This window comes from Tetrao urogallus (genome assembly GCF_951394365.1).
Source record: "Tetrao urogallus genome assembly, chromosome: 3".
Taxonomy (NCBI): domain Eukaryota; kingdom Metazoa; phylum Chordata; class Aves; order Galliformes; family Phasianidae; genus Tetrao; species Tetrao urogallus.
The window spans coordinates 89,575,166-89,591,383 of NC_136815.1; the positions used below are offsets into that span (position 1 = coordinate 89,575,166).

Genomic DNA, 16,218 nt, shown 5'->3' on the forward strand with positions numbered 1-16,218 from the left:
TGACCAGCAGAATCTGATCCTGTCGATGAAATGTGTAACACTCTAATGTGTGTAACTGTAGTAGTGTAGGCACAACAACCTCCAAAAAGAGTTGATGCTGTCTCATGTAGAAGGCATGGTATCAACTTGTTTTGCATTGCAGTATTTTCTAAAAGTCTGAAATGCAACATGAGTTTCTAACATACTGTGTATCCTACAAACAGATAACAGTGATGTTCCAAAATGTTTGCTGCATGTACTTTTAAGACCTTTTTATCGAGAACTCTAAAAGCAGCTCTCAGTATTGTTGTTATGGTTTTAAATTACACTTTGCCTAATATTCACACTGATTATGGTATACATTTCCTTTGCAGTTTACGTGTGAACTTGGACATGGGTAAGGCAGCCTATGGATGGATGATTATGAAAGATGACAACATTCCTGGAACAGTTGTTCGAACTAGCACCATACCAGAAGAGCTGGGACGATTGGTTTATTTGCTAACGGATAAAACAGGTATATCAAGTTACAATTCTGAAATATGATGGCTTTTATAGAATTTCTAAGCTTTATTCTTATCTGATATGTTAACGTAAGAGTAGATTTAGAGTGCTGATTTTTATTTTTTCAGTAAAATGTTAAGCATGTGCTGGAGGGTTTTGTTGTACCAGTGCCCATTAGCTTAGTTAGGCTGCTACTTACTCATGAACGTCTGTATTTGGTACTTCCCTGTTTTATTCTGGTGGGAAAACTCTGGCAGTAACAGGATGTTTGAAGGCATTATTAAGAGTAACATAAATTAACAGGTCTCCTACTTTGAAAAGACTGAATTAGCACATAGGATGCTCCTTTATTCTGCTTCTTATTGCTATTGCAGTACTGTATGATAGCTGCAGTTAATAATGGCTTCCAACAGGGCAACTCATTTCCAAAATTCATTTAATAAAAGCATCATCTCAAATTACACTAGTTATTCCTATGAAATTGGATGCTGCATGCTTTACAAAGGCCAATTTGTATGATTTCATCTTCTTAACTATAGTGTATTAATACACTTGACCTAGTGTACTGAAAACCCCAGTCCCTACTGGGATCAGAAGTAAGTTTGTTCTGCATTCTATACTGCTGTAACTGGAATTTGTTACAGTCTTACCATGCTCTTAAACCTTGGAAATATTGAGAGATTCCTAAAGTTTATTTTTGAAAATATCATAATCAATAGAAAGACCTTTAGCAAATGCATTATTTTTTCTACACTGTTGTTTTGCTTTTTGTTTGTTTGTTTTGGGGGGATTTTTTTGTTCTTTTTAGCTGAGCTTCAGTAAATCAGTTCAGGTAGCTGTATTCTTTATTAAAGAAGCTGAGTTGAGCTACCTTTGGAATGAGAGAGTTGTTTCTCAAACAGCTGAAGGAATGTTTTTGCAGTTTCAAATAAAATCTACTTCTGCATTGTGAGAAAGTTTCTGGAGAGGTTTGCCTTCTGTTGTACAGAAAGCATAATACCCATTTTAAATCGTTCTGCTTGAAATGAGTCCACATTCACTCTCTTGCTGAGTGGATCCTCTAGTGCATATTTTGAAATGAAACGTGTATATAGGCATATATAGGCATCCTTGCAAATACATTTTCCTCTTTTTCTATGGATAGCTACGTAACCTTGTATGCTGCTGAATGCTGTTCTTCCATTTCTTAAAAGATAAAGACAACTGCCATCTTCCTTAACATGTAGAAAAGTATTCTTAATTACAATGTGGTAATTCTTCAAAGCAAGTGAACAATTCTTTTACCAAGTTTTATTTCAATTAGCTAATAATTTCTGTGCTGTTTGAAACTGCTTGTTGATTTTAATTGCACCCTTTATTGTGACAATTTATGTAACTTTAGGAGCACTGTCTCATCATAGTCTGGAAATATGTAATTTACAGCATATGTTTGGGAAAAGGCAAAAAAAAAAAATGTGATGAAGCCTCAAAACAATGCAGTGCAGTACATGGTGCTTTGGGTGAATGAATTCTACTTGCTGAGCAAAAACAAGGGTCAGCTTTTCTGATACAGAATGCAGTTTCCATTTCAATGTAGAGCTATGATTCATGTATTAGTTGTATGAGTGTCTGATCATGTGTATGATCTATATGAGTTGTCTGCTTGCACTTAGGTTGCATTGACAATCTTAAGAAACTAACTATTCAGTCAACTCTACAGTCCTGAAGTCATACCATAGAAATGAAGGAGTTATATTCTCACCCTGTCTGGTAATCAGTTTATATTCTGAAGCTCAAGGATCACTAAACTGTGTTCTTTTCCTCAAGGCTTTGTACATACCTACTAACTAGTTTAAAAAAGAGGTGCAGCAGCTTTATCTGATAAACTTAACCTAATACAACAGTAATTAAAAATATAACTACTCTCCCATACAAAAAAAAAAAAAAAAAAGGATTTTCCATTAACATAAAATTCAGTGGAACTGCATTATTTAAAGCAAAAATACTGTTACGTTTCTGTTACATTTATAAAATCTTGAAAGGAAACATTTAGTAGACTTCTTTATAAAAAGAGAAACAGCCCAGTTTTCTACGGACAGTTTTTTGCTTTTTTCAAGCTGCATGGTGCCACTTGCAGTCGCTTTTGTTCTGTAAGTGAAAATAAGCCTGGAGTCTCATAGACCTGACAAACTTCAGAAAACTAATTGTGGCCTTGCAGACTTCTGCTCTTCCTGAGACCATGATGCAAAGCATTGCTCTAAATTGTCTAAAATGTCCTAATTGTCTAAAATTTTTTAACATTTTAAATGTAGGCAAACATGACACCGACATGCACTTTACCTGAGTATATTATCAGCTTTTTTCCTTTTCCTTTCCCTAATATATTTGGTCTTACTCTGCATTTTATCATAAACATGAAGCGTGCTGCTACATAATGAACAGATTCTGTGCAGTCAATCCAGAATTGCCATTGCATGATTATACGCTGTTCATGAGAGCTGGTTTCAGAGCCTTCTCTCTGGAATTTCCAGTTGATTCTGTACGCTTGCCTGTTCAAAACAGAGAGGAGAGAGCTAGTTTTATATCTGTCCATCTGTGTGGGTGCTATTATGAAGGGCTAAAAGACTCATCCAGTTAGATATAAACAAGTGAAAATTTTCTCAATATTGAAAGGAAATGCAGAGAGCAGTCTGCACAAATCTTATACTGTGGTCCAAGCTTCACTGGAAATGATTGAGAATTAGCTGTTGAGTCTAAGGAGCATTGCCTTACTAACATAATTGCAAGGTAGTCCTTTGTATGATTGTAAATTGGGTTTGTGCTTCATCAATAAGCTTTTTGACAAGAAGCGTCCATCACAGTGGCTCTCTCATTTGCCACAGTAGAATAGAAAATGAACTATCCCAATAATTGCATTATAGTTTCCTTATTGTGGGACAAGAAAGCAATGTGGTATAATTAGGTTTGATTGGAGTGCATGTTTCCGGTAAGATCTGAAATTAATGATGTTGCTATAGTGACACATCTGCGGCCACCAGTGCGTGAAACATAAAGTAATTCATTCGACGAGAGAAGACATCTGTTAACTGCAAGGATGCAGAGCATATTGACACTGACCAGAAATACTAGACGTTATGTGATAAATGAACAAATGATGCTGAAACAGGAGGACAGATAATTTGTACTTAATCTGGTGGGAGAACTTTAATCTTCTCACTGGTTGCGTTTGACAATGCCATTGTTTAAAGAACAATGCTGCAGAGAACTCATAAATTTTAAAACTTAACTCAGGGTGCAGCCTATTAAAGCAATACATTAATTCCTTTGTTAGGGAGTTTTTATCTTCGTGTAGAACAAAGCCATTACTAAAAACACCCACTAAAACAACAGGTTTTTTAGGACTCACATTTTAATTATAGCATCCATTACCCAAAATGCCATGTTGTTTGGACTTGAATCACATATAAGTTTGACAGAAAGGAGTCATCTGTTATGGGGTTGTGTGTGTGGTGGGGGGTGCAGATATAGGGAGGGCTGTTTTCCAGTGTTTCCAAGGGTGGCTGGGCATGATATCTTCCCCAGTGTACAAAAAGATTCTAAGTCTGACAGAAAAGAAAAAAAAAAAGATATTTGACAGTATTTCTGAACATTTTTGTTGCTTAGGATTTGGGATGGGAAGCCTCCTGCCGTTCACAACTATTCAGCTGGTATTAGTGTGTCCCTGCCTATAGCAGGGGGGTTGGAACTAGATGATCTTAAAGGTCCCTTCCAACCCCAGGCATTCTGTGCTTCTATTCAGCTATAACAAATGTGTGCAGTGTTGCAAGCATAGTTATTTACCAGTGCACAGACTTGTATTTGCGTTCAGTAATTAGCATTTTAGTGGGTGTTTGGACCAAATGGGATACTGGTCAGATATAATACTTCAGCAGATGCACAGAGCAATGGGACTTTTGATTTTCTGAGAAAAAACTAGTTAGAACTTGGTGTCTATAGGCATTTTCATTAAATATGCCTGATGTAAAGCACTATTTGAGTAATTATTTCACTAATTATTTCTGAAAATTAATATTTTGAGGTATACTTCTATTTTTCTGTTCAACATAAGCTACCACTGAGAGAGAAATTAAAGGAAATGTGGAGTGTAGGAAGCTTCAAGACATGCACTCATATCATTCTAAGGAATCTTTTTGCACAATCATTTACTGAAAATCCATTGTGTATCCAATGAACATGGATATATTCTCTGAAATATTGCTATAATTTGTATGTGATTTAACAGGCAGGAGGCAAAAGGCAGAGAGGAAATAGCTACTGCTATTCATGACTTTATCAATGGTACAAGTACTGTTACATTCTGCTCAGGATAAGCGAACCTCAGCTCCTTGCCCTCATTCTTAGTGGACTGCAGGTTATCCTGTGGTTTGGCTTGAGGTTTTATGGTTGTTGTGTTTGTGGCCTGTTCACAAGTGGAGCAGCTGAGTGAGCAGACATACTCTGCGGACGTTTTTAAGATGAGTTCTTTCATTTTCTTTCTGTATTCTTACCATATGTTTTCCAGGTTTTATAGAAGGCATATTTGTCTCCGGATTGTTGCCAACAATTTCTTCATTAAAAGTCATGAACTGGATTTATCTTAGAGTTTCTAAAGAAGTGTTCAAATTTACACTGACATTTTATCTGCTTAAGCAAGTGGTTGAAGTAGAGAACCTATTTTGTGGCAGATTCTTCACTTTCTCAATTTCTGATAAAGTTATTAATTCTTCTGTTGTACATATTCGCCTGCTCTTTTATTTTGTCCTTTTTAGACTGTTGGTATTAGTCTCAATTACCATCTAGCAATGTAGGTTCAGAAAGATCTGCATTTACTTCTCCAAAAAAAAAAATACTCTACTGCTCTGTTGTGAATCACATCTGTTGCCACTCAGGGAATGATGCCTTCAGGACTTTTTCCTTAGAAATTAATTTCCTCTTTGCCTGCTTTACTCTGTGTTTAATGATACAATTTTAGACTAAAAAAAAAAACATAAAAAAATAAAAAAATGCTGTTGGTTTCATTAAAGAACGTGCTAATTTTTTCTTCAGCAATTGTACGCTAACTTTTTGTCAGGGTATTTTCCTGGTGAAATAACTCACAGCATTCCAGAACAAAGTTTGTTAACCTGTTGTATTAGTAGTAGGTCATACAATGACTAGCATAATTTCTGGAAGCTTTTCTATAACAGCTTTGTTTATCTGATAACTCTTTGTATTAGCAGCATCCTGAAAGCATGGTGTCAATAAGTAGGTGATAAAAAAGCATTATGAAAAATGGAAAGCTCTCATATTGTTCATAAGTGCTTTTATCGCCTTGAGCAGACTAGAAAGATGGCTTCTTTTGGTGTCCTTTTTCATTCCTACGTTGGGCTATATAAGAAAATCTACTTCTATATGATTGAAGGGCTTATATATTAGTGGATAAAGTAGAAGCTGTGTTGTTTTGTCAAGGAACTGCTTATTAGTTTCGTTCCAGAAGACAAAAATTTAAGAGCTTCTGAAGTAGTAACATCTGATTGGCATTACGAAATATTTTGATTGCGTAACTGGGAATATTTTTGTCCTTTCTGGTGTTCTGTTCATTAGGAGAATGAAGTAGAAACGAAGCCTTAATTTTCATGCACAGGAAGACTTTTAACTTCCGTTTTGATTAGTGGAATATTTTTATTTTTAATCTGGGGGATTTATGCATTCATAAGTGCTGCTACCTACGTTTGTCTAACAAAGCCTCAGATCTGTCGTGGCTATTGTTGAAAGCCTAAGGCTAGTCTTGAAAATCCATGAGCAAAAAGTAATTGTTTCTGTGGTTTTTATTCTGCTGGTTAGAATTGTGAATAGCAGGTACGGATATTTTTGCAGCTTGCTTTTGTCTGCCATAGATGTTTCCTGTCACTGTAGCTGCTAAAATGGAAGGATGCTGACCTTAAGTAATGTATAAGATTCAAAAATTACATCAGGGTTGCTAGTGTTTAAGCTTATGTCTTTGTGTGCTGTTGACTCTCATCCATTTTTCCTGAACCTCCACCATTGGTTCGCAGTTCTTTTAAGATAGAAAAATCCCTGCTTTTCAGCTCAAAAGCTTTTCTCCTCTGCTTGCTGAGGTGGGAGGGAATTACACAAATTCTTCCATCTAGCTACGGTTCTCTCCCTAGGCGTGATTTGGAGTTGAACTGATCTAGTGATGTCAGAAGAAATGATCTCTCCATATAATAATCATAGGGCCAATTTTGTTTCCTCTCAGTTTTCCCAAGCAGCAGTTACAGAACGAGTGGGAAACAGGTTTGGCTGCTGTCTCAGCTTTTGAGTGGCATTTAGTTTCACGGCCCCTGGGGAGCGTTTATTTTAATTCAAAGGCTTGGCAAAGCTAAGGGCAGTGAGAATATCTTAGCCTTCCTGGAAAGTAACAAACGTTATGCAAATTTTATTGCAAGAAATTTCCAAATAACGTTATTGAACAAAGTGAATATTTGGGCTTTTTGTTTTGGTTATGGATTTTTTTTGCCCTAAATTGAGATTTTAGTTCCTCGTGTTTGCAAGTTTCCACGTCAAACTGCAGACTGTTTTATTTTGTTCTTTTTTTCTTAGTCCACAGTTACATCACAAATATCATCAAAAGTAACAGAAGTTCTTTGAGTAAAAATAGAACTTGTGAAAGCAAAAAAGTAATTCCTCATGGTTTTGCATGATTACTGTAACCACAAAATAGTCTTATCCCTTGTACAGAAGTAACCTAAAGCTTCTGACTTGCTAATTCTGGAGATGAAGAACCTTGTCTTCGTGGGCTGCTTTCCAGACCTGGGAATGTTCTACTTATCAAGTGCAATTTTATGGTGCTATATGTTTTGTGTAGAACGCATGCGTTTCAGATAAACCTTATTTTAAACATTTTTCAGAATTCAAATGACATGACAATAGTAAAAAATTCTGAACAACATGTAAGGAAAAGTGAATGTGAAGTATCAGTTCTTAATGATAAGGGCGGAAAAGGGAATGTATTTGGAATGATAACCTCATGCTAGTATTGTAATACGGTAAGACGCGTTCTGATACTGCAGCCTGTTGATGCAAAAATGGGATGAAGGTAACCACACAGGTATTACCAGAATGCAGGAGTGGCAGACAGATCAAGTGTAGCTGAAAAAGACATGACTTTTACAGCCTTGTTGAATCTCTGAATATCACTAATGATTCTAGCCCTGTTAGATGCATAAACTGGATGCTAACTGACCAAACTGCTTCTTTGGTTTTTTTCCATATAGTAATTATAGCATAAATTGTGCTTTTTGCCTTTTCTTTTCCTGTGTCTTGTGTCCTTAGGCAAACTGTGTGAAGACATGTCTGCAGTTCTTATTTGTAGGTAACTGTCATATGCTCTCTGTTAAAAATATTGTAGAGGCTTCAAGTATGGCACTCTAGCATCATGTGTATGTTTGTTTTTATCGTTAGGATGTAGTCATCTTTATTTTTTTGGAGAACCCAAAGCTTTGTGCTAATTAATTTCACTCTCTTTGAGTATCGATAAACCAAATTTTTAAGAAGGATCATTATCAGAATTATCTTCCTCAAGCATCCCGTGGGAAGCCAGACAACAGTGACCTTTTTGCCTCATGGGCTTCATCAAGCAAGTCTGAACCTTCAGTCCTCGGTTAGAGCTTTTCCAAATGCAGCAGTGTGATGTGTTGGCTGAGGTAGATGCAAAGTGCCAAGCTGTGACTTGTGTAGTTTCTCACAAATGGGGATTGAGTTCTGAAAACACTGATTTCATCCATTCTGGCCTGTTCTGCTTGGAAGCAAATAAGTCAAATTTGGAAGTGATGTTAGTTTTTAATGACTTGTTCTGGATAACGCTGAGCATGCCTGTTTGCCATCATATCTGATTTTGTACGTAAGGTGCTGGATTTTTGTACGTGTTTTAGTTTTTTTTCCCTTTAGTGTTTCTGATGGTGTAAAATTGCATTGGTGCTTGAGAGTCACTATTCATACACTGCATTTTCTCTGTTTTTACTGGGGAAAATATTTTTATCTGTTTCTATGTTTAGTTCTGTTGGCAGAATCAGCTTGAAGATTGAACCAGGGATTTCTTCAGTTTCATACGACTAACACTGATCTTTCTTCACAGACATTTTTATTAATGAAACTGATGCTAACTCACGATTTGCTCTTTTAAAAAAAAAAGTTTTTTTCTTCTAGCCTTGTAGGTATCTTTTTTTGCTGCTTTGTAAACCGCTTCTTCTTTATTACAGGAACACTCACACAGAATGAAATGATATTTAAGCGCCTCCACCTTGGCACCGTGTCCTATGGAACAGATACAATGGATGAAATTCAGAGTCATATTATAAACTCCTACTCACAGGTATCTCATTTATAATTTCTTAGATTTAATATTGAGATTTTTGTACAGCATCGAAGCACTGATCATGTCAAGAAATTTGAGATGCTAGGGATGCTCTTCCATTTGTAGCTATCTCTTAACAGATATGATGAAAGGGGAAGATGTATGTTGTTCTCTCTTGATTCTGAAGTTCCTCTCAGCATAAAGGACTTTACTTTTCTAGTCCTCAGTGGAAGGACTCTGTGTTAACTCGTCTGTGCAGTGTACTTTGTCTTCTGCCAAATCATCTCAGAATAAGCTGTTCATTATTGAGACTGCAAATTGCGAGTAAATACCCAGAACACAGCAAACAGTAATTACATCTTTGAAGATATATTCATCAGGAATTGACAGTGAAAACCACATGAATTTGCATAACAAAAAAAGTAAAAAATAGACATCAACATAAAACATTTTTCCTAAAAGCGTATTTTGAATGTTTTAAAAACATTTGTTTAAAGATAAGATTGAAAACAGTGTAAAATGAGAGAGAAAATTGAGAACTCTCTACTTGTTGAGATGCAAGTGTTCAGTGGTGTTCCTTCAGTATATGAAGGAATCTGGTCTGGGAAGAGATTTGAGACTCCTAGTCTATTTGTGGGTGAGCTGTGGGATGGAGGAGGATGTTTGAATTCTGCCAATATCACTTGCATCTCCCATGTACAAGTATCTGGCCTTCTGCAAACCTTTCTAAGGACTTGATTCCAGGATAAACGACATGACTGACTGACCCAATTAAGTTTGTAGACTGACCTCCTTATCTGTGTGCTCGTTTTCTCGTGTTAAAGTACTGGAGAATGAACAGCTAGTTAAAATCTTTATTGTGTGGTGTTTTTGAGTTATAGTTTCCTTCTCATTTGTTTGGGTTTTTTGTTGTTGTTGTTTGCTTGTTTTTAGTGTTTTTTGAAAGTTTGACACCAATCTGGACTCAGGACTGTGTAGCTTTTGGGAAAAAGAAGCAGAAAGGAAAGCAAAGACAAAACAATGAATATTTGGTTTTAGTCTTCAGTAACTTGAATTTCTCTACTTCACATCTAAACAAACCAAGAAATCCACTTCTTAGATTTATCCAAGAAAAAGGAATTCATTTCAGCTTAATTCTTATGAATACAGCCATAAATAGTCACTGAGAGGCAGCAATAAGCCTGAATCTGAGATACGAAGATTGGTAATCCAGATTTTGTTCAGGATGGGCTACTGAAAGTAATCACTACCTGACAATGATTATAAAAATCATCTGACCATCATTTTCTTACAGTAGATTGTTTGAGTATTCACTGTATCAACCGTATCAACTGATAAGCTTCAGCACACACACATAGGACTGAGTCTGAAGACGAAGTGCCAGTCGTCTTCTAGAGGATGCATATTCATTAACACTCTTCTCAGTTTTTAATGTTAAATATTCCATCCAAAAAGAATTGCTTTTTTTTTTTTTGCAATTCCTATTTGCTTAAAGGTTTTACTAGTTCGTTGTAAAATTTAATGAGTGGTACCCATGCTTAATTAAGATTTAATTACTGTAGCAGATTTGGCATTGGAATTTTTAAAGGAAGCAAAAAGCAAAGGAAGCTTTTTTCCCCTCAGCAATTGTTGGCAAGAATTTCCCAAATCTAGGTTTGCTTTTGAATGATGAAAAGAACTTTCTTGGAACTTTTTCTTTTCATTTTTCCACCTTTATGTAACACTACTCAACATCTAAATAATGCTTTAATTACGTGCGTTGCTAGCAACTATTTAAAACAGAAAAATGAAGGAGTTTCTTTAACAAAACCAGCAACTATTAAACAATTGCTTCAACCTCAAAACCGTGGTGAGGTTTTTATTTAATCTGTGGTAATAGAAGCTGCCAGTTAGCCAGGCAGCGATTCTTGTGTGACATTGATTTTATCCCTTGTTTGTGTTCTGTTTTATTATTACAGTGGACCTACTAGACTATTGTCATCTTAATGTAACACACAAATCTATTATAACCTGATTATATTTCCCCACTGGAAGCATTTTGTGATAGAGGGCATAATCTTTAATGGAATTTGTGTGAAATTAAATTATACAAGCATCAATAAACATAACATAATTCAGAAGGAGTAAATCAGCTTAATTTATTTGAGGCTGTAATGGCATCAGCGTTAGCAGAATGCAAATGCAGAGGTTTAAAGCAGTAGCTGAAAAGCAGTGCCAGATGAGCAGAAAGTTAAACCCTTTATTAGACAGCACTGTAATTTGATGGGCAGAATGTTCACGGTTCAGCAGACAGCAGTCAGGAGGAAAAAACCACATGGTTTCTGAAGAGGTTTTCTGAGTTACCCCAGAGTGAACAGAAGACTTTTCCACTATTACAGATAGATATATTTCATATGCTGATTTCAGAAACAAAGCCAGTTACTTTCAGTGAATCATACAATACTATCTTAAAAGACAAACTCAGTCACGGGCTGCACCATTTCTGAAGGACAGTTTAAAGTGGTGCTAGTTTGGCAGCTGCCCAGCAATAATATCCTTAGGTATTTGTCAGACTATTGTTTAGCAACATCTTTTTATTAAATGATTACACTCTGCTAAGAACAACAAAAAAATTCCAACCTGCAGCAGAAGAAGCTACTCTACTAACTGCATTGGTTTACAAGCAGTGTAGAAATTAAATAGATCTTGAATTAAATCAGCAACATTTTTTAATCAGTCCAAATTGTTGTACTTAATGATACTTGCTTTTGGTCTGTTGTTCCATAGTAATGTAGGGCTCTTTAAAATACCGAAGATTTCATTGAAGATTTAAAGAAGGAGGATTTTTTCGATGTTAGATTGTGGGATTTGGGTTTCCAATCTCAGGATGTACATAGGTGACAAGATAAAGAAGGAAAAATAAATAAATTTTAAAAAATTCCTCCCTTGCAGAACCTCTCGTTCTGGTATTTCTAAACTCATCAATTGGTTGCTGACTTTAGTACTTCTTTAAAAATAATGCATGGGATGTGAAGTCCATGTCAGTCTATTCACCTTTTCCATTGGATACTTGTTCTAACTTCATATTTCTCTGTTATCTGCTGCTTGAAACCTCTGTTACTGAAATTTATATGTAAAGGTGAGATGATGAACTTCCAGTCACTTATTAGTTCTAGAGAAAGCAGATGAGGGTTTTTATATGTCAAAAAAAGAATGAGTTTTATGAAATAAATGGCTGCTTCCTGACAGTTTCTCACCCTCTGTAAAAAAGAAGAAAACAAGTATATATCGGCATTTATTTTCTGTTCCAATTTTTGAACTCTGTTTTACTGTTCGTTGTGTTGGGTCTTAAAGGTTCACTCTCAGAACAGTGGAAACAGTACAAGTTCAACACCGTCCAGGAAACCTCAGTCTTCTGCACCCAAAGTCCGCAAGAGCGTCAGCAGCCGCATACACGAAGCAGTGAAGGCCATTGCTCTGTGCCACAACGTCACCCCCGTGTATGAATCTCGTGCCGGTGTGTCTGGGGAAACAGAATATGCAGAGGTGGATCAGGACTTCAGTGATGAAAATCGAGCTTACCAGGCTTCCAGCCCTGATGAGGTTAGTATGCAAGAGCAAAAATAAGCTTCTCCCCCTCAAGAGGGTTAACTAAGTTAAAGAGAATGGAACTGTGAGATATGCAGCTTGCTCTGAAAATAATGCCTCCTATTTCTTTCTGTGGAAACTACAGCGATAGGGCAGATTTTCAACTACAAAACACTGTTTTTCAACATAGCCACCACCACTAGCCCATTCATGCAGATGAGCTGATCAAGACACTCTGCATTCTGTGGTGACCATCTGTACGTGGCCATCCAGAGCATAGTTTGTCTTTCATGTTGCTGTCACCACTCCTGAAGCACGCTACCCACTGCCTCACCAACATCCACTGTTTGGTCTCCATGAAAGCTCAGCAAGCATTGATGAATGAACACATTCCCCTTGGATGCAGTTTTTCCCACATGGAAGAATTAAATGGCACATCTTTTCTTCATACCCGTTTCCATGACAGATGCTATTTTGTCAGACCCTCTGCTGCCATTTGTGGCATGGCAACAGAATGTAACAGAATACTAATGTGAAGGTTCAGCCTCTACTGTCAGACCACCAATGTCTGCCTCTGACATCGTGGGACAATATAATAAAATAGGAGGCATTACTTTCAGAACAGTGTTTTGGGTGAAGTGTTTCTTTGAACCTAACAGTGGTCTGGTTTTATTTCTTTTCTTGTTGTAGGGTAGATCTAGAGTTGCATTAAGCTTTTTTCAGTTATTTGACTAAGGCTTCTCTGAAATCAGTGATTTGAGAGCAATCAATACTGCATTGTAATTAAAGTTATTAGGTTTATTCTCAAAACATTAATCCATGCATAGATTATAGCACAAATATACAAGGGGGAATATGAAAATCAGCTTTAAATGATGGACAACCAAGTACATTAGCTTGTGACACTACCAATTAGTTAATTATAAAGGTTCACAACTGGAAGAAAGCCTGAACCTCAGATATCCTTGTTGAAAACTTCTTGAGCTTCACCCTAAGCAGCCGCATAATTTTCTGGTTCAGTCAAAATTTCATGATGTTTAAAACAAATTTTAAACCCTCTTTCAGTAAAACATGCATTTTACTTCCATTGAAATCCAAGTTTTCAACATCCCACTGCTTTAATTCAGTCGAAGTTACTGTCCTGAAAAGTCCTGTTTCAGAATCAGAAATGGTGGTTGCCTTAGACTTAATCCCTAAAGATGTTATGAGAGAGCAGCAAAGCTCGAGTTTCAAGATACTGCAACGTAAGCATAAAAATTATTATAGTCCACTCACAAAAAATATGTGTGTACCCTTGGAAGTAGAGTACTCAGAGTTCACTTTGCCTCTGAAAGTGTACAGATTGAAGTGGCATTGTTCTAAAGAAATGCTAGCTGTGCCTGGTGGTTGAATATACTGTTAGTGATGTAGTCATAGTAACTTATTCATAATCCATACAAGTTTTTGGTAAGATGTGAAGAAGCTGGTGTGTACATGAAAGCTTGTGTGTTCTTCTGACTTTACAAGTTGATGTAGTACACGGTAGTATTTCTTCCATAAATGTCATCTTGGGCTGTTCCTCTTGGTGTACAACTTGTTTGCATGGCTAGCTTATCAACCATATCGCCATACATAATATTATCAAGATATTATCGATTCAGAATGCAAACTACTTGATAAAAGTCACAAGTTTATAATGAGCACTCTCAGTAATGCAAGCCGTAAGATGAAGTCTGTCTTTATGCAGAACAAGCTGGAATTACATGTATGTCAGATGCTACAAACACAGCTCGGTGTCATGGAATTACAAAATATAGAGAAGGGACTGGTTCTCAGTGATCTCAAAAGTGGCAGTTAGGGCATCCACTTTAAAGATAAACCGGAGGTGGGACCTGAGACTGCTCTCTGGCTCAAATCTGAACTCCACGATGCCAAATGTGGTGCTATATTATACCAGTTGATCCGCATTTTGAGTTGAGAATGTTGCAAGAGCATTTGTTCACTCCAGAGATGTATTGACAATATAATCTGTTGCTGTAGTTGTGTGATGTTTACTTACATTTGTGACCATGTACAAATTTTCATATGTGTATTTACGTAATCATAGTTGCTAAATGCGTTAGTGTAATGAGCTTGCAAGGTAAATATAATGCAGGATGTGATGACAGCTAAAGAGTAAATAAACTGCTTTAATAGCCAGTGATATATTCCTAAAGCAGATGAAGAGATGTGCAATTGAGAGAGATTTAGGTTTTTTCACGCACTTGCTTTTCTCTACATCTGTGCTTCTGTGTATTCATTCAGTTGTTTGGTATCTGAAAATATTACCTCAAATATCAATTCTCCTCCTACGTTTGCTAAAGAAAACATCTGCAAGACTGGAAAATTATGCAGGTGCTGCTCTAGGAAGACAGTAGAGAATTTGACCTTGGAAAAAGAAAAGGAAAGAAAATTTGATAGAGTGTTTAGATGACAGATAGAGAAATCAGGGTAAAAAGCAAAGCGGGGAAGAAAGACACCAACAAAGAAACCATTTGTGTTTTAAGAGAATGCACAGGTATTTTCAACAATGATTTTTTATCACCTCAACTCACAAATTCAAGCTACATGCAATTTAAATGATAAATTGGGAACATGGTTTAGAACTGACAGTATTACATTTCCTGTGTTTTTCTAATGTAATGTTAGAAACTGCTAAAATTATATTGAACAACTGTAGTTTAATACAATTAGAAATGGATAGTAAGTGGAGTCATATTAAACAATGAAGCTACAAAAAGCATTTAAATAGCATAAAAATTGCATCCTGACAGCAGAAAGACTAAGAGTTGAAAGACTAGCAGGTCTTTATCATAATTTTTTAAAGAGTTCTATTGACGCAGTGTTTGCAAATCACTGGAGCCTAAGGAAAATAATGCAAATGGTTCATTATTTAGCTTATTGAACTTTACTGCAGTTAGGTTGACGGATGATGCCAATGTTTCCCAATCACCAAAGTACCATTTTAAAAGCATTTTTTATTGAATAAAGTGCTTTGAATATTGCACCCTGGAGCTTTATTTAGGGAAATGGTTCAATTGATGTTTTCTGTTTAACCTCATCACTGACCTATCACAACATATTTGGTTAATAAGCAACATTATCATTTAATAGACTTAACCAGTTTTATGCATTGTACTTCCTCAATGTTACAACTCTGTTCTCCAATTTTTTGTAATGGAACTGGCTTGATTGCAGTCTTCTGAAAGATGTTATCTGCACAATTGTCTCTTGTTTATATAATATTGCATGTTATCATGGTAGCATATAAAGACCAGAGAATAATGTGTAAGTATAAACTATTCTTCCATGTAGAAAAGTATAAGAAGCACTTCAGCATTGTATAGACACATAATATAGTTAATGAAACATCTTGAATTCATTTGAAATTCTTTGCATCTACGTATGTTTGCATCCATATAGAGATAAAAGATAACTGAAGGAAAGTATGCACATTTAGAAGTAGGTACATTCATCATAAAAGATGTATTTCTCTTTTGCTAGAGCAACCTGAGATAAGTAACTGATTTTGTATTCATAATGTGAACCCTACTTATGCCAGGCTCTTTGTTTCTTATGATAAGTGATCAATATTTCATTTTCTCTGAAAGAGTGGAAACTTTCATTTGTCTGTCATTTGTCCTCTACAGCTGTAGCATAGCAAACAATAAATATTCACTTAGAACTTGCTGAAAAAAAATAAAAATAAAAAAAAGAACTTACTCAACAATCCTAGATGTGGGTTCAGCTCATCTGTAGAAGACCAGCTACCCTAATGTAATGAACAATCATAAAAG

At 36.1% G+C, this 16,218-nt stretch overlaps 1 protein-coding gene across 2 annotated transcripts in view; it reads left to right on the forward strand.

The window, feature by feature from the left end:
* Positions 1-16,218, forward strand: part of ATP9B (ATPase phospholipid transporting 9B (putative)) — a gene marked incomplete at both ends in the record, with an annotated part of 154,432 nt that overhangs the window by 114,648 nt on the left and 23,566 nt on the right. For both annotated transcript variants that reach the window (XM_079533223.1, XM_079533224.1), the window contains 3 exons: positions 354-496; positions 8,742-8,854; positions 12,170-12,418. In XM_079533223.1, coding sequence (XP_079389349.1) covers positions 354-496; positions 8,742-8,854; positions 12,170-12,418 — 505 coding nt within the window. The remainder of the gene's footprint in view (positions 1-353; positions 497-8,741; positions 8,855-12,169; positions 12,419-16,218) is intronic.